Genomic DNA, 18672 nt, shown 5'->3' with positions numbered 1-18672 from the left:
AGAGAGGCATTGTTGGTCACACAACAATAAAATCCCACATCTGAACGCTACCATACCTTGTTCTTTCAAATATAGGGAGCCTTCAGCCACATATAAATCTTTTTGGTACCTAGTCTCTATGGTACTCTACCATTTATTGAGACACTGTTGATTACAAGTTGACCATCTAGGTCTTAGGTTTTAAAAGCATAAAACAATGGTTTCCCTGGAGTGCCTGAATGGCTCAGTTGTTAAGTGTCTGCCTTTGGCTCGGGTCATGATCCCAGGGTCCTGGGATCAAGCCCCACATCGGGCTCCCTGCTCAGTGGTAAGCCTGCTTCTCCCGCTCTCATTTCCCCTGCTTGCATTCCCTCTCTGTCAAATAAATAAATAAAATATTTAAAAAAAATTGTTTCCCTAAAGCTTCCTTTGTTTCAAGGAGTACAAATGGGTGGAACTACAGAAGACACTACTACAGACTGGATGGTATCCATCAGTGAACCTACCATATGCCTGGTTTCCATTTATACAAAATGAGTACGGTACCTTCACCATTCCCAGAGTAGTTCCTGTTTATGGGGAATCTTTCATCTCTTTATTCCATCCTCAACTCCACCATCCTTTTCCCCATATTTAAAGGTCCCTGGAGATTATAAGACAGTAATATACATGGCAGAAGTATTCATGAATGACCCAACTCTACTGGTGGTATTACCAGTGATGTGGCCATTTTGAGATGGGAAAAAATGCTTGAGAATCACACAACCATGCAATTGACTTTATTTGCTGTTTTATACCTTTTAATTCCAAAGGTTCTGCAATGTCACATTTTCTTTTTGTTGGTATAATCACTTTATTAGTTCAAATCAAGGAACTTTAAGCCATCATGATGATATACTATTTAGCTCTTCTATTATGTAGCTGGAACTAAGAAATTTCTTTCCTATGAAATAACAATGGAATACTACATTTCCTTAAATTGATTTATAACAGACTCAAGATCTACAGAGAATCATTACTAATGTCGTTAGTTTCCACCTTTAGGAGAAGGTTGAAGGTCATGACATTTTTGCCTTGGTTACCAGACTTTCCTTTATAACCACTGCAAGGCAGGATGGCCTTTAAAAGGCCAGTAACTGCTTACTCCCTGACACTCCAGGCCTAGAGGTTGAAGGTGGGGCAGGGATACTTAATGCCAAAACTTAGTCTGAAGGCGAGCCTGTCATTCTATTAAGCCCCTTAAGGGAGACTCTGAACTTCCAGTACCAAGCTCTACCACCTCTAAACTGGGACACTTCAAGTGAAGCCACCAGGATAACTTACAAAATCCCATATAACCCACAACAGACTACCATTAACAGCCCTGGGAATTAAACGTGGAAAATCAGCATAAAAATGACATTCCACGGGACTGAAAGGCTTTGGCTCCAATCTACTTGTAAGTGAGGATCTATAGATCTACAGGTCTAAAACGCAGTCAGAATGCTGCCATTTTCCACTGCCCACAAGCTGTGTTAGTTTTGGAGGGCAGAACACACACTGAGTAGGAAACCCCAAACAAAGCCCTAAAAGCCAATCATGTGACACCCAAATTGGACACAGGATAGATACCAACCTCTGTACCTGCTGCACAAGTACAGAGCATCTGCCTCGAATCTGTTCAAAACTTTGTAATGTACCTCGGTTTTCCATCTCTCACAGTTACCTGAGGGAAGAAGGGACTCATGCATTAACTTACCCAAGTTGCTTAAAAACAAAAGGGAAAACAGAAATCCAAAAAACATCTTTCAAAAAAAACCCACGTCTTTCAAGAAAAATCTATCATTCAAGATACTATTCTGTATGATTCTACAGTCCAGAAAAAAAATCATTTGAAAAAAACAATAGGGCACAATCTAGACAATTCAGCCTGAAAATTACAATCTTAACCGTGTAACCAAGAGTAAATTGAAGTTATTTTCTTCACAGGGCTGTGATAGGATAGAAAAAACATCCTATACATTGATGGGACATGACAGCAGAGGCAAATGAGACTTTTGAGAAGACCAAAGGTAAGATGGACAGTGTTTTGGTTTAGAAACTAAGACTGGAACTTAATTAAATTTCCCCAGGGGCCATTATGCATCCCATTCATCACTTACCCGCTTCATTTCATTTTTGCACCCCAGATATAATCATGCCCCAGGATCTATTTTGGGCCCTTCCCACTCATTTGAGCCCCCTCCCTAAACACAGAGTGGTCCAAACTCAAGCTTCAACCAGGTGTGCATGACCTGCTAGTCCAGCCGACAACCACACAGTAAAGCAAAACAATTTCCCTTCCCAAGTTTACTTTTCCATGGAGGTTATCGTTTTCTCTAGGTATTCAAGTTCAAACCCTAGCCTTTTTTTCTTTTTCTTTTTTTTTCTTAAGATTTTATTTATTTATTTGACAGAGACACAACGAGAGAGGGAACACAAGCAGGGGCAGTGGCAAAGGGAGAAGCAGTCTTCCCGCTGAGCAGGGAGCATACCAGGACCCTGGGATCATGACCAGAGCTGAAGGCAGACACTTAACCGCTGAGCCACCCAGGCGTGCCCCCCAGCCTTTTTTTCTTTAGAGTCAATTTTCTTAATGGATTCTCTGAGATGCATATCTTTTACTCCCATGTGAGTTAGGACCCTCATCAGTTTATATCCAATGTTCAGTTAAACTGACTTTATACAGGGATTTCATCCATACAGACAGGCTTCAAATTCTTCCTACACTGTACCACCAGCTAAAGATGCCTAGAACACATTTCTTCCTGCCTTTCTCTATTCAGTTTGCTTTTGGCACCTCCTTCTTGCCTTCAGGACAAAAATCTAAAAAGGAAAATTTCTAATATTTTAGCCTCTTCTGCTCAGACCCACTTTCCCAACTCATCACAGGTCTCCCCTCTGGCTGGCTGTTCTCAGGCTCAATCCCTGGAACACACTTGACCTGCCCTGGCTGCCCATTTGATCCCATGCTACTGTCTCCTTTCTCACTCCAAACCACAGCCCCCAAATCTGTATCAAAATTCACCACCTCCACATGGACTGCCCTTTCTCAGCAACTCCATCTAGATCTATGTCCATGACTCTTTTCTCTCTCAGCGCCCCTGTCCTTTACCACCACCCAGCTCTCCATCATCTCCTACCGCTCTTTGTTTCAAATTACATTACACTTTCCTAGAATGCAGGACCTCAAACCTGGGATCTCTGCCAATCCTACAAACATGAGCACCGACAGGTGTTGAAGAACATACTTTCAAAATGGAGAAATACTACTGATTTATGACTGCCTTTGCATCCAGGACCCAGTATGGAACCACCACAGACACCCACACAGGATGAGCCTGTTAGTCACTTACATTCCCAGGCCTTGTGAGAGGCTCTGTTGGACTCCAGTCCCTCCTGCATGGCCATGGTACGTTCCCCTCGGAACCTGCCATTCTGTCCCGTCGCTTCGCATACCATGGGGATGCTCTCGTATTCTCCAAGCTTTAACCTGTACTTATTTCTGGTGGGCCACACAATAAGTTGGGGAGGGAGAGAGCACTCAGGTGGCAGCCTGATGATCCTGCCAGCCTCACGATAAATCCTTCCTTTGGAAGATGTCACAGGGCCCAGTGGACTGACTTCTTCAAAGAGGCATTCTGTCTCATACATTTCATCTTCAACTTCCTCTTCCAACTCAGAGTCTTCTGAATCCTTGGGAAGTACAGTGTTCAAGGCAGCATTTTTCTTCAATAAGTAGACTGTGTTCCTGCTTGAGAAGTTGCTCAGGGATTTCTGCTTCCTGCCTTTCACAGTTTTTTTAATCTTTGCACACTTTTTGAAGTTCTCACGATCCTCCTCCTCAGTCTCATCATTCATGGTCATTTCTTCTTCATCTGTTTTCAACTTCCCATTCCTGATGGTCTTCCATGATCCCTTAGTTTTGCAGTCTGGTGATGACCCTTCATCTTTGCAAGGCATTTGCTCAGGGGATTTCTCCAGCTCTGCATCCTGCCACCAGCTCCTATCACACTGAATCCCTTCATCCACCCCCCTGCTGTTCATCTGGGCCAACCAGGCAGGGCCAGGAACACACTTTGAATAGCTGTCCCTCTCTACCACCTTGTCCAGTTCCCCACACCTGACTGCCTCCTCTTCTGTTGGCTTTCTGCTTTCTAGCGAGGACTCAGGAGATTTCCCGTGCTCTGCATCCTGCCAGTGGCTCATATCACATTGAATGCCTTCAGTGACCTGGCTGAACCGGGCCAGGAAGGTAGGGGGAAGGACATAATTCTCAGCGTAGCCGTTGCTCTCTACCACTTCATCTTCGTCCACGTTCACAGCGAAGCCAGGGCCCCCACTACCATTGTCTGGCATGCTTTCCCCAAAGCTAATGGGACTCCGGGATTTGGAGTCTAGGCTCAGGTCCTCAACGGCTTTATTGCTGGAACAGATTGGCCTTTCCTGCTGGAGCTTATTGCTATCTCCAGAAGACTGGCACAGATTGGAGTTCAGGGTATCCTGGACTTTATCTTTGTCTTTCGCTTCATCTGGAGAGGACAGGAATTGGGGAACAGATGCGTAGCCTTTTTCTTTACCCAAGTTCATGTCCATAATGGAGCCCAACTTTACCACCTCATCACGTCTTACATCATGACACTGCTCCGACCAGATAGTGCTTTCTTCATCTTTACACGTAATGCCATCTGCACCCTCGTGACGCTTACGAAGCACACTTCTACTCTCATGAGAACTGTGTGACATCCCACCGTGCTGCACCATGATGTCTGGCACGGCTTTACCATAAGCTAGGACATACAAACGGATAGTTTCCTTCAAAGTCTTCCAGAACTGTGTCACAGGGGATCCTTTGCTCTGTTCTAGCCTCATTTTCCCTTTCCCAGATGCATAATTTACTTGAGGTGATGTTCTATACACAGTGTTAAGAGAAGGGCTCTCACCATGTAGCTGCTGCTTCTGGGCAACAGATGAAAAAACCCCATCTGTTGGTTCAGGAATGTTGTCAGTTTCTGTGTCAATATTAGAAGTCGGGATACTGGTCACCATACCACCTTCTGAGTGGGTGTCTTGTTTCCGAGTCCGGTTTGCAGCCTGATGAGGTTCAGTCTGAGTCTCTTTCGTCTTCGTTTTCTTTCCATAGCCACTACACTGCCGGAACTGTGCTGTGTTACAAAACACGGGTCTTCGGTTAAGCGCAGTGGGCAACGGGGACTGAGGGATGAGGAAGCCAGGAGACTCACTGAGTACCACTGAATATGGGAAATACAGACTTCCATTTCTGAAACCTAGGAAGAGAACACGGGTAGTTAGCCACTCTGTCTCCCGCAGCCAGTCACAACATTCAGCCAGTACGCAGTCACGTGGCCGCACCGATTGGTAAAATACACAGTTTCTTCCATGCCAGTTGGTAGCTCCTGGCCCCCACTTCTCCCTGGATATCCTCAAGGATTCGAGAAGGGAATGTGCAGTGCCCAGAACGGTGGGACCTCCAGAACCCTCCTTCACCACGAGAGCAAGCATCTGTCTGATGGGTTGGTTGCCAGGCCATCAGATAGTCAGCATATTATGAATCACCCCTACTTAGTAGTGACTCTTTTTCAGAGAGACCTAGCACCCACCAAGCATAATTCAGGATTGTTGTGGCTGAAGTAAGAATAATTGTGTCAGCTCTGATAGAGCAAGCCTTTCTAAACCTGTTCATTCAGCACTATTCATTCATTCATTCACACACACACACACACACACACACACACACACACACACACACACACCTTCTCCCATTTTCCTCTCTTTAGGGGTAAACAGGATAATGGTGCCAATAATGCCAGAAACACTACTGTCATACATAGTCACATGGGGAAAGGCATTTGATTTTGCAAGACAGATTTATACAACTGATAAGATAAAACTTCTACCTTGCATATAAAAGCAATAATTACATTCAGATCAGTGTTCATCAGGCAATTTACTCAATATTGAGGTTGATCTTATGAACTCAATTTCACTGTTTAAGACTGCATCAAAATGCCTCTTGGGCCTGGCCTAATGTATTTATACATAAAAGTATATGGGTTTCTTTCTTTATAGAAAGGAAGCAGACAGGTCTCAGCTTGGACTTCAACATTGTCTGCAAAGGTTGGAAGCCAACAGAATGAAGTTCATGAGTCAGATAACTTCCTACCATACATCTGGTACTGTATCATACAATGGACCAAAATACCTTAATGTAGCTCCCTGCCACTAGCATCCATCCCAGGTCCCTATTCAACTACTCACTGCAGAAACATAGGTGTTAAGAGTTGTTATTTTGTCCCTCACTAATCAGCAAAATCTATGGCTACTCTTTGTAATACCTTCCCTCTTGTGCTACCATGCACAGGACTTTAAGTCATCTCCACGTTTTTACCTCAGTAACTACTACTAGTAACTTCCTTGACCCATCTCCCTGACATTCACAGGTCTGTAATCCATATTAGTTCCAGAATTTTCCTTCCTTTCTTCCTTCCTCCCTCCCTCCCTCCTTTTGTTGGACGTAATCTCTACACCCATATGGGGCTCGAACTCGCAACCCTAAGATCAAGTTGGATGCTCTCCCACCTGAGCCAGCCAGGCACTCCCAGAATGATCTCTCTGACTCAAATGTGACCCCTCACTTGAGAGACAGTATTCGAAGTATTGTCACTGCCAGTCAGGAAATGAGGAACAATGACCACATTCCTTAGGATGCCATAAAAGCCCTCATTATTCTGATTTGTCACCCTATCATCTCACTCTCCCACTAAGCCTATATGCTCTAGCCATATGTGGGTTCCTTCACAGGCTAACTTCTCTTCACTTTTCTGGGACACCCTCCTTCCCTACTTCTTCCACTGCTACCAAAACCTTTTGTTTTTTAAGTGGAAATCTTGCCATTTGTGACAATAGGTGGACCTTGAGGGCATAGTCCTAAGAGAAGCTGGACAGAGAAAGACAAATACCATATCATCCCACTTCTATGTAAAATCTACAAAAGATTAACTCAAACAGTAGAATAGAGGTATATCAGGGACTGGGTGGTGGGGTTAATGGGGAAATGTTGGCCAAAGGCAAAAGAAAACCAATTCATCTTGTTATACAAAGGAGGGTACTGAGGCAAAGAGAATTTAATATTGATTCAAAATCAGCCGATTTAGGGGCGCCTGGGTGGCTCAGTCGGTTAAGCATCTGCCTTGGTCATGATGCCAGGGTCCTGGGTTTGAGCCCCACATCAGGCTCCTTGCTCCATAGGGAGCGTGCTTCTCCCTCTACCTGCCGCTCCCCCTGCTTGTGCTCTCTCTCTCTTTCTCAAATAAATTAATAAATCTAAAAAAATTAAAAAACAAAACCCCTCCAAATCAGCCTCTTTATAAAAGCATGAATTGGCCCTCTATTTCAGTTGTACAACTATGTGTACTGCATGTCTAATTAATGTTTAAAGCTGGCAGAGTTTCTAATTGCACGTAAGAAGAATATGGAAGAAGTTTGGAAGTCACTTACTCTGAACAAAGTAAAAAGCTCAACTGAAAAATCAAGAATTTTTCCCAGATAACTTCACAGCAGTAGGTTACAGGGCAAAGTGCTATCCCCAATGTTGGAGAGATATGTGAATGTAGACAAGCACAACTTACAGGAGCAGAAACCCAAGAGATAAAAATTCCATGGGAACTAGTAGTAGGGTAGGGAAACCTGAACTGTTATTGACAAATTGCAGGCTCAGGATGAATAAATCTGAGAGTTAAAAACTTCAGGGGGACCCATTCATAAGGAACCCTCCCCCCGCACTTTGTTTTGAGATTTATCTATAGTAGCTCAGCCAGTTTCTTACAGTAAATCTAGGAAAGAAATCCCACAGGAAGAGTGGGGAAGAGAAACCACTGCGACATACATAAGGAGCACTCTATTCCTACCAACACTGGACCTCAGGACAAGCTAGTTAACCGGAGCCTAATTGATAAGGAGGTAGGCAAATACTTATCTCAAACCCACCCTAACCACCCTTCCCTATTCAATGGGAGGAGGAAGATGAAGTACATGCATAGTTCAAAGTCCAGAGGCACAATCTCACTAAAAGACTGAGACCTAAAATCAGTCCTTCAAGAACCAGATGACTATGATCCCTGTCCCACCTCCACAACTTAACAAGTCACTAACGGCCTATTTAGAGCAGTTCCTTTTATCCAGTATAGAATGCCTGGCAATCAAGGAAACATTACAAGATATACTAAAAGGCAAAACCTATGTTGTCTGCAAAAAAATTCACTTTCAACATAAGACAGGGATGAAAAGTAAATGCATGGAGAAAGATGTTCTGTGCTAATACTAATCAAAAAACAGTGGACAAGCTGTATTTCAAACAGAGCAGACTTCAGAGCAAGGGAAATGATCAGGGATAAAAAGTGGCATTACATGAAACATCAGTTCTTCACTGAAACATGACAATCCCTAAAGTGTGTGCCCTTAACAGAGGGTGAAACTATGTGAGGCAAAAAGTGACAGAACTGCAAGGAGAAACAGAATGACCCACTATTCCTATTGGGAGACTTTACACTCCTCTATCAGACTAGGACAGATGCAGTGGGTAAAAAAAAATCAGTAAGAATGGTTGAACTAAACAGCACCTTTAACCAACTGGAAATAACTGACATCCACAGACTACTTCATCAAACAGAAGAGGCATCTCATACCCATAGGGAACATGCACCAAGAAAGCCCATACCATGGGCCAGAAAACATTTCTACAAATTAAAAAGTATATTAATCATATAGTGTCTGCTTTTAGCCTACAACTGAGTTTAGAAAACAAAGATAGCTGTAAAATCCCCAAATACTTTGAGATTAAATACACTACTAAATAAACCTGAATCAATGAAGAATTCTCAAGAGAAATTTAAAAAGATTTTGAATTAAATGAAATAGTACTTCTCAAAATTGAAGCAGTGCTTAGAGGGAAATTTACAAAATTAAAAAGTTCTGAAAATCAATCATACAGCCTCTAATTTAGGAAACTAGAAAATGAAGTGGAAATTAAAACCGAAGAAAAAGAAAATGAAAATTAAAGCAGAATTAATGAAACTGACAACAGAAAATCAATAGGAAAACAAAAAAGCTGGTTCGTTGAAAAGATCAATAAAGTTGATAAGCCTCTAGCCAGTTTACTGAGTAAAAAAAAAAAGGAAGACACAAATTACTAATATCAGAAATGAAGGAGGGTACATCACTACAGATCCCACGGACAGTAAAAAGATGGAAAGAATACTATGAACTCTATTATCACAACTTTCAAAACCTACAAAAAATGGACCAATTCCTTGAAAGATAAAGTTGGCCAGACTCATACAAGTAGAAATGGACATCTGAATAGATCTTTATGTATTAAAGAAAATGAATCAATTAACTGATAACCTCCTAGAGCAGAAAGTGCCAGGTCCAGAAAGGCTCACTGGTGAAGTCTACCAAACACTTAAGAAATTACAAATAGATCAATGTAGGATAGAAAAGAGAGCCCACACACAGACCCATATAAATAGAATCAACCAATGTTTGACAAAGGAGCAAAGACAATACAATGGAGCAAAGATAGTTTTTTTCAACAAATCGTCCTGGAACTGGACATACATGTGCAAAAAGTGATCCTAGACACAGCCCTTGCAATAAACACCCTTCACAAAAATAAACTCAAAATGGACCACAGACCTCCATGTAAAATACAGAAATTGTAAAACCTAGAAGATAACACAAGAGAAAAACCTAGATGTCCTTGGGTATGGTGATGACTTCGTAGACAAAATACCAGTGGCATACATGATTCATGCAAGAAAGAACTGATAAGCTGACCTTCATTAAAATGTAAAACTCTGCAAAAGATACTGATACTATCAACTAAATGATAAGCCACAGATTGGGAGAAAATATTTATAAATACATACCTGATAAACGACTGTTATCCAAAATATACAAAGAACCCTTAAGACATTAATAACCTGATTTAAAAAGAGACTGTAGACCTTAACAGGCACCTCATCAAAGAAAATACACAGACAAACCTTGCCGAATAAACATATGAAAACAATGCTCCATATCATATATCATCAGGGAAATGCAAATTTGAGCAATGAGATACTCTACAAGTACTAGAATGCTGAAATCCTGAACACTGACAACACCCAATGCTGGTGAGGATGTGCAGCAACAGGAACTTGGATTGCTAGTGGAAATGAAAGATGGAACAAATGCAAAATGATATAAGATAGTGTGAAAGGAAGAAAGTTTGGCAGTTTCTTGCAAAACTAAACATATTCCAAAACTTGGGAGAAACCAAAATATCCTTCAATAGATGAGTGGATGTATGTCATAATTCAGACAATGGAATATTATTCAGCGGTAAAAACAAATGAATTATCAAGTAACAAAAAGACGTAAGGAAACTTAAAATGCATATGACTATGTAGAAGAAGCCAATCAAAAAACTATATACTATATGATTCCAGTGATACAACTTTCTGGAATAGGCAAAGCTATGGAGCCAGTAAAAAGATAAGTGGTTGGGGGCGCCTGGGTGGCTCAGTCGTTAAGTGTATGCTTTCGGCTCGGGTTGTGATCCCAGAGTCCTGGGATCGAGCCCCACGTCGGGCTCCCTGCTCGGCGGGAAGCCGGCTTCTCCCATTCCCCCCTGCTGTGTTCCCTCTCTTGCTGTGTCTCTCTGTCAAAGAAATAAAATCTTAAAAAAAAGTAAGTGGTTGCCTGGGGTTAGGGAGAATGGAGTCGTGAACAGGCAAAGGATTTTTAGGGCAATGAAACTATTCAATTACAATATTATAATGGTGGAGAGCTTTCATGATGTATTTATCCAAAACCACAGAACATACAGCTCAAAGAGCACACCCTAATGTAAGCTTTGGGTGAAATGAAACATTGTAGGTTCACCGATTACAACAAATATACCACACTGGTGAGGGATGTTGATAATGGGAGAGGTTATGCAGGATGGAGGGTATATGGGAAGTCTCTGCCTTCTGCTTCATTTTGTTGTGAACCCAAAGTTGCTCTAAAAAATAAAGCCTACAAAATACAGGTTTAGAGATTCTTGAATATGCCTAGAATATATCCAGAAAGATCCCCAAATCACTGGCAATATTTTCTGCCTCGGGGAGGGTACTGGGAAACTGGGAAAAGGGATTAAGAGGGAAAGATTTCATTCCTTGTTTGTATACTATTTTAATTTTTAGCCCATGTATTTGGTTAGTTTTTCAATAAAAAAAAAATAGTTTAAGCCAGTTTCAAGTGAAGAGATGTTCTGTTATTCATAAAATAGTTACACCTCTCATTCTGAATACTTCCTAGTCAAAATGACTAGGTACAAAATAAACTACAATAATTTGCCCTGTAGGTTAATACAACCAGGATGCTTTGAGTCCACTTGCTCAACTGAACTCATGTTATATTCCCTCAAGGAACATCTTTACATCCTTGGCTGTGACAGACATGCTGTTTAATACACAATTTCATCAAGCCATTTAACAAGTTCTAATACCTTACTCTCATTTCCTACTTAACTAACTCTATCCAAAAATGATGTAAATTACCTTCAACATCTTTCTGTACTGGCATCCATTCTTCTCTTGGCGATAGGTCCTTCAAGCTCCTTTGAAAAAGGAGAGACCTTCGCTGTCCAAATGGAATCTGACAGCCTCATACCACCTTCAACATGGGGCATATAACCTAGACTGGTCAAGGAGATGAGTCCATCTTCCTGGATTGGTAAGTAGAACAAGGATGACATGTGACAAAACCAAACCACCAGGAGTCAGCTTTGGAACTCTTGTTGAAATACTGGAAGAGAAGGCTCTTTCTTCTATGGGATCCCTGCCATGCAATCATTACAGGCCCACAAATGCTGTAACCGTCTTTGCCACTTTGAAATGACTGAGAATGAGGTCAATACAGAGAGTCAAAACCTAGGGAAAAACCAAACTAGAAATAAAGGGATACAGATTCTAATATGGATTATGTCTTTGGAGTCCCTATTTAGCCAGCCTGAAGTGGCTTCTTTCTTGGAATTCTTGGTTGCACAAAACAGTGAATCGTATAAACTTTTTTTCTTCTTCACTAAAATCCCTGAGTTAGGTTGCGGTTAAAACAAACAAGCAAAACAAACAATACAGTTCTGATTCCAACTCCCAGTACTCATCACTTTAATTCTCTTAAACCACAGCTCTCAGGACAAAATATCTTAAACCTTAAGGTGAAGTACATGAAAAAAGTGCACAAGTACAGAATCTCAGCCTTTTAATTCAAGTTTAAGATACAATATGCATTTCTTTCTTTCAGGAATTTCCCACCCTCTGACCTCAAGAGTCTTCCTCATACAATTCCTTCATCTGAACCACTCCAAAATCACATTTCAACATCTGTATTAATTAGGGGTCACCAGAGAAACAAAGCTAATGGAATGTTTATAAAAATTTCTTTAAGAACTAGCTCATGTGGAGGTACAAGTCCAAAAGATGTCAGGCAGGCAGTTTTGCTGCAGACACAGTGAGGAGCTGAAGTCCACAGGTCATATGCTGGCAAAATTTCTTATTGCTCAGACTGCAATTTTAAAATGGCTGCCATTAGGAGCTCCTTGGACTAAAGATTCTACTACTTAGGTGGGATCAGTGATTGATGGACTCAAAAGCAGCCCTTATCACACCTAGTTTTCTCCTTGGAAAACAGTTGCATAAGATACACAACATACTTTATCTACAGCAGGGTACACTGAAGAATAGATTTAACATTATCTTTGCTACCAGAGGCATGAGAAGGGTGAATCACTCCATGGATCCTCCTGCCCTGCCTAAAGCCCCCTCCCACTCTGTAATGCATGAAATCCTAGATGTCTACCTCCCAAACATTTAAGCCTCATCATTCTTCTCCCAGCTACTTTTTCGACCTCCCCAGGACAGCTCTTAGAATCTTTAGGCCTTGTTGAAAAAATTATAGGGACTAGGAGCTCTAAGGTACTTCTACCAGACTGGTTTCATAAAATTTTGGTTTGACTCCTCTGTTAACTCTGGGCAAGTCCGGGACTCTGAGCCTCTGTTGCTTCACTTGTGAAACACAGGAATATTACCTAGCTGATGGGGGTTGTTGAGGTCAAATGAGAGAGCCTACTTCAGTATTTGGCAGAATAAGTGGCATATAGGTAGAATTCCAATTTTACCTATTAAGGTGAACTTCAAACACTGCCCCTGTGTGCTGCCATAATCTCTTTCGTGTCAAGACAGGGTGAGGAAAGGGAAGTGGTGGATTAAGGTATTGCTTTAGGGGAGGGTCCCTAACCCCACTGAACTCGGATTTCTTACCTGCCCCGGGAACAGAGAATGGATTATAGGTGGGATTCTGGTACCAGGGACTCGGGTAAGGCTGCTGGCCCACGGCATGCACATAAAAAAGGGGTCTGGCGTTACCACCCTCAAAATGTGCGTTGTTTTCTGAAGAGTTCATTTTCTAGGCTGAAAAACAGGTGTTCATATTTAGGAAAGGACAGTGGCGCTCAGCGCTGCCATGAAGGGAGAAATCATCCTAGTTCCCTTTCAGAACCCCAAGGCTGGGTGGCAGGGTCCTCACCTTCTCTTCCCGCTCGCCGGGATCGCGGACACAGGGCTGCACCGCACTGCGCACCTGGGCAGCGCTGCCCACGGGCGGGGCCGTAACCTGCCAGAGCAAGTCTCGGCTCCCCGAGCCGCAGCAGCAGCCCCAAAGGAAGACCGAGGCCTGGGAGGCCAAGAGGGAAGCTGTGCGGCGCCTGGAGCGCGCCGGGCTACGCCCAGGAGCTCCACTCGAGGGCGGTGGCTTGGGCCCGGCCTGCAGGCACCGGACCTCGGCCTGGCCTGCGTGCCTACCCCGCCCCCTCCCCACTCTGGAGGATCCCATCCCCTGGGCCCAGTGTCTCCTCACCCACGGCTCACACCCCGCCCCCGTCCCACAAGCCAGTCTACTCCGCTCCCTCGGGACCCGCATCCCCACGCCCCCACCTGCGCCAAACCTACCTCCGCGACCTGGAGAGTCTCTGGCCCCTGCTGCCCTGGCTCCCGCCCTTACATACCCTGGCTAGCACGTGCTGCCTGTTGCGCAGGCACCGCCCTCCCGCAGATGGCCCGCGCATGCGCTCTGGACGAGGCCCGCAGCCGGGCTGCTCTGTCCCGGGGCACCTGGAGAAGCTCGAGAGTAGTTTTCCACACCATGTAGCTCCAGTGCGTGGACGCCCAGGTGTCGGTGCTTCCAGAAGACGGGTCAGTCCCTGCGCCCCACCTCCCTGCTCTCCCAGAGTGTACCTTTCATTTGAGTGTGTTCAGTTAGGACAGCCTGAGTTCCCTCCTCTGAGCTCCTGGTGTCCTTCGTTCCTCGGGCCTAACGCCTCTGACACTTAGGAAGAGGAGCTGACTGAGGACAAGGAGAGAGGAAGGAGGAGGCCAGCCTGGACGGTGCAGGCCTGAGAGGAGGCGATTCACAAAGGACGGGCGCTCCAGCCTGCTTCCCGCTGAGGCGAGTAAAAAGCAGCGGTGCAGAGGCTCTGGCAGTCAGGGCGCCATTTGGGGAGAGTGAGGGCCAGGGGGCCTGGGAAGTCGTCTGTGAGCGGGTAGGTCGGCAGTTTGAGGGAGAAGCTGGCGCGCACGGACTCCGCTTTTCTTTTGCACGTGGGAGAAAGGGAAGACTTCTGGGAGAGTAGTTAACGGGAGTCGTGGGGTGGGAAGGAGGATTGTGAATTTTTTGTTTTGTTTTGTTTTTTTTAAGATAGAGATTTCGGTAGCTTTATGGCCAGAATGGACAGACGGGGAGATGTTACCTACCTATAGTGGAGAGAGAAGGGATGTTAGGAAGATGTTCCGAGGAAGCACAAGGCAAGGTTAGCTAAACGTGGCTGCAATGCTCTGCCTGGACAGAAGTTACTGGGATAAGAGGGAACGGAGGTCCTCAAGGCAGGGATTTCAGTGCTTTAGCATCGAATGACCTTGATTTTTTCAGTGGAGGGCAGGAATAAGACTTACAGGGAGCACTGAATATTTGGAATGGGTGTCCACATTATTTGGTGGAAATTGTGTTTGACAGAATTTGCCATGGGTGAAACAGAATAAAGATTTTCTTTCACATAAAGAACCCTGCAGGTAGACTGCCTGAGTGCGGTTTGGTGGTACCTTGGCATCACAGAGTACCCAATCTCTTCCTTCTTCAACTTGCCTCATGATCCAAGATGCCTGTTGCAAGCACAAAGAAAGGGAAGGAGCCGGGAAAGGATTTAAAAAAAAAAAAGGAGCAGAAAGGGCCACAGCAACTTCTGCTCTGTGATCAGTCTTGTTCTTAAGGAGTTATACTAGAAAACCCATGTAATATCAGATTATAATCTCATTGGTTACCCACCGCTGAAAGGAAGTTTGAGAGCTCTTCTCTTTTAGTAGGGTGTCACTTGGAATAAGGTGGGATGCTGTGACTAAGAAAGAGGGGAGAATCGGTGTTAATTGGGCCAATAACTTACATTGCTTTAGTTGATGAAAGAAGCAGTATTTTCCCACTTCCCTTTACTTATATAAAGCCCAATCATTCCCTTCACAGCTAATTTTCTTCATAAAAGGTCAAAAACACTCAGTCTTCCCCACCTCCCACTCCTTCAGTCACTGCAAATCTAGATTTTGTTACCATTGTGCCCACTCATCCACCCTCGCCAAGGACACTAATGAACCACTTGCTGCTAAATGGCATGTAAACTTCAGTCCTCATGTCACTAAACCTTGCCTCCCAGGTACCAGCCCAACTGGTTCTACATCCTGTCTGCTTGCCCTTCTTTTTTTTTTTTTTCCCCTGCTTGCCTTTCTTAAAATCTTTTACTGGCTTCTCTTCCAAAATTTCTCTCTTTAATGTTCATATTCTCCATGTTGTGGTTTATTCTCTCTTATTCCACTTTCCCTCTCTGTATTTTCACCCATTCTCAGGGCTTCAAAAACAGCATATTGCTCACTCCTAAATCTCAATCTCCATTGTATCTATCACATTTATATCCCAACAGAAGACTTTTGTTGTCATTAGGGCATGCACAGACGATGATTTCTGTTCACATCCTTGGGCAAAAGCAACATCCCAGTGTACTGTTAACCTCCACAGGTGGCATAGCAGTTGAGAAGCTCTATTAGATGTGTGTGGATAGACAATATGTGATCTAGAGAATAAGTTTTCAACCCAGCCAATCAGGTGTAGTTGTTGTAGGTTTCAACTTGTTCTCTGGCAGTGTTTTTGAGGTATAACTACTTTATGTTACCAAATAGTTGAGGAACCATAATATTTAACAATATTTAGGTCTGGGAGCAGGGTACACAATCCTTGAGAAACCCCAAAGTATACCCTCTGAATAGAAGGCCTTTCTACCTTCTCTTGGTGGAACCTCCAGGTCCAGATTATCCTTAGAAATAATGTATTAGGTATTCAGTGCAGTTTAATCTTTCCTACTCTTCTTTCCCTATATAATTTTCTTTTTTCAGTTTTCCCCCTAGATTCTGCTATTTTCATTATAGGCAAGAGAAATGGTTAAAGAAAAATGGACTGTTTGTATATACATTCAACAATAGAGGTGTTAGCAGTTTGCTTTTTTAGTAGCAAAAGAGTTATTTGGATTCAACTAACTACTTTGATCGTTTTGGGGGAGAAGCTTATGCCTATAAATTATTAAAAGCAAATGCAAAATGTAAATAACAGTGATATAGAACTAAAATATTTTAAAGATCATTTAAAAACATGCAAGGATGCAAAGAAGGTATTGTGGCTGAATTGTGTTCTCTTAAAATTCATATGTTGAAGTCAAACCCCCAGGAGATCACAATGTGACTATATTTAGAGATAGGGCACTTAATGAGGTAATTAAGGTAAAATGAGATCATTTGGGTGGGCCTTTATCCAGTATAACTGGTGGTCCTATAAGAAGATGAAATTAAAGACCCAGACATTTGCAGGCAGAAAGACAATGTGAGGATGTGCTGTGAAGGCAGCAGGTCATGAAGAGGCCATGGAAGAAACCACATCTGCCAAAACTATGATCACACCAGAACTACAAAAGAGTAAATTACTATTAACTAAACCACTCAGCCTGTAGTATTCATTATGGCAGCCCTAGCAAACTAATGCAGAAGCAATTAATATAAGAATAGGATAGTGTGTTGTGTGTGTTGTTTTCAGTACCATAATATGAAAAAAAACTTTTATAGCCAACAAATAAGCCAGCATAATTCATGCATTCTGGTACAACTGGCTTTCATTTCCAACAAAAAGGAATATGATTATTCTTGTATATTATTGTTAAATATAACATTTCTTAATTCAGAATATTCCTACTAGCTCTACCTCCACCAAATGTAGGTTTTTAGGAAATTAAGCAAAACCTCAAATTTTTCTTGAATTCCAATAAAATAATATGTAAGAGGCAACACAAACCTATACCTCTCTCTAGAGAAGGGTAAGGTCCCTAGATGACTACAAGGTGGAAGCTGGTCACCAGAAAGACCAAAAAAGATAGGAGGGTTTGAACTTTAAATTCCCTTCTTCACCTTCTCAGAGGGGAAGTTTGCTGAAGATTGAGTGGGGAAAAAAACAAAACAAAACAAACTTGAACAAGGAGATGGAGAGAGATTTGTGTATCCCTTTCTACTAAATTTGACTCTCTTCGTAACAAGCAAGAGAAATGGAATGAAGAAAAATGGGCTATTTGTATACATACTGATGTGATGGGAAGATGATGCACCAAGAGAGGGCCTGGATACTCTGTGCCATCCCCAAGCCCCATATCTTTCTTAGACATGTCTTCCATTTGGCTGTGTCCTTTATAGTAAACTGGTTAATATGTTTAAAGTTCTTTATTGAGATCCGTGAGTTCTAGTGGATTTGCAAACTTGAGGTGATGGGAACCCCTCCAAATTGATAGGTGGCTGGGCAGAAGTTTGGTGGCCTGGCCACCCCATTTGAAGCTGGCATCTAAAGTGGGGGCAGTCTTCTGGGGTCTGTACTATGGGTGGTGTCAGAATTGAATTGTCCGATTGAACGTAGTTGGTGCCAGAGAATTGGTTGTTGTTTCAAAAACATACATTTGGTGTTAAAAACAGTGAGATTCACTAGAACTTTCTTTGCTTAGGTAAACCTATGGTTTGGGAAGAGAATGCCTAAAAAGGCAGTGATGAACAATCTTTGATTCCTGACTGACCACATGGTCACCCGTGGTATGGAGCAGCAGCTGTCCTACTAAACTAAACGGTAACAGTGGGATTTAGAGATGGACTCAATTCCCAGGGAGTTGGTTCACTTGATGCATAAGGAAATGCAGACTAATAAGAAACATGTGAAATATGTAACATCTTGGCTATTGTCAGTTGTAATAGCTGAAATGAAAATAAAAGAGAGTACTGGATTGGACCTTGATGCTGGACCAAGCTCAAATATTGATTAGTCCCAGCTTAATCCATAGCCTCAAAGCCACCCCCAAAGAAAATAATTATTCTGGGACAACAGAAATTACTTCTAAAACCTCCGGTCACCCAGAAAGTAGTGCACAGTGGAGGAGGGCAAAACCAGGAACTTATTGAAACCAGGGGGTTCCAAGTTCTGAAAGTGATTGAAATTGACAAGTGAATTCCTTTT

General features: G+C 42.9%; 1 protein-coding gene across 1 annotated transcript; it reads right to left on the bottom strand.

Annotated features, from left to right (window-relative positions):
- Positions 1 to 566: 566 nt before the first annotated feature.
- LOC148162523 (uncharacterized) lies at positions 567 to 13503 on the bottom strand. The gene is made up of 4 exons (XM_088018370.1): positions 13362 to 13503; positions 3354 to 5285; positions 1595 to 1684; positions 567 to 622 (listed from the first exon to the last, which is right to left on the bottom strand). The coding sequence occupies exons 1-4, from the start codon at positions 13501 to 13503 to the stop codon at positions 567 to 569; spliced, it is 2220 nt and encodes a 739-aa protein (XP_087874496.1).
- Positions 13504 to 18672: the final 5169 nt, after the last annotated feature.

Source organism: Eumetopias jubatus, unplaced genomic scaffold (genome assembly GCF_037043125.1).
Source record: "Eumetopias jubatus isolate StellerSeaLion01/CBP00866 unplaced genomic scaffold, mEumJub1_p1.0 scaffold_14, whole genome shotgun sequence".
Lineage (NCBI taxonomy): Eukaryota > Metazoa > Chordata > Mammalia > Carnivora > Otariidae > Eumetopias > Eumetopias jubatus.
The sequence above is the reverse complement of the archived record's forward strand: the minus strand, read 5'-3'. Positions and strand labels throughout refer to the sequence as shown.

Excerpts from the sequence above, each read along its gene's own strand:
- LOC148162523 (XM_088018370.1), bottom strand. The coding sequence starts at position 13,503 with ATGAACTCTTCAGAAAACAACGCACATTTTGAGGGTGGTAACGCCAGA. Across the intron at positions 5,286-13,361 it reads ATTCTCTGTTCCCGGGGCAG|GTTTCAGAAATGGAAGTCTG; the intron begins GTAAGAAATCCG and ends TTCTCTTCCTAG. Across the intron at positions 623-1,594 it reads CTTGTGCAGCAGGTACAGAG|GGACCTTTAAATATGGGGAA; the intron begins GTTGGTATCTAT and ends TATAATCTCCAG.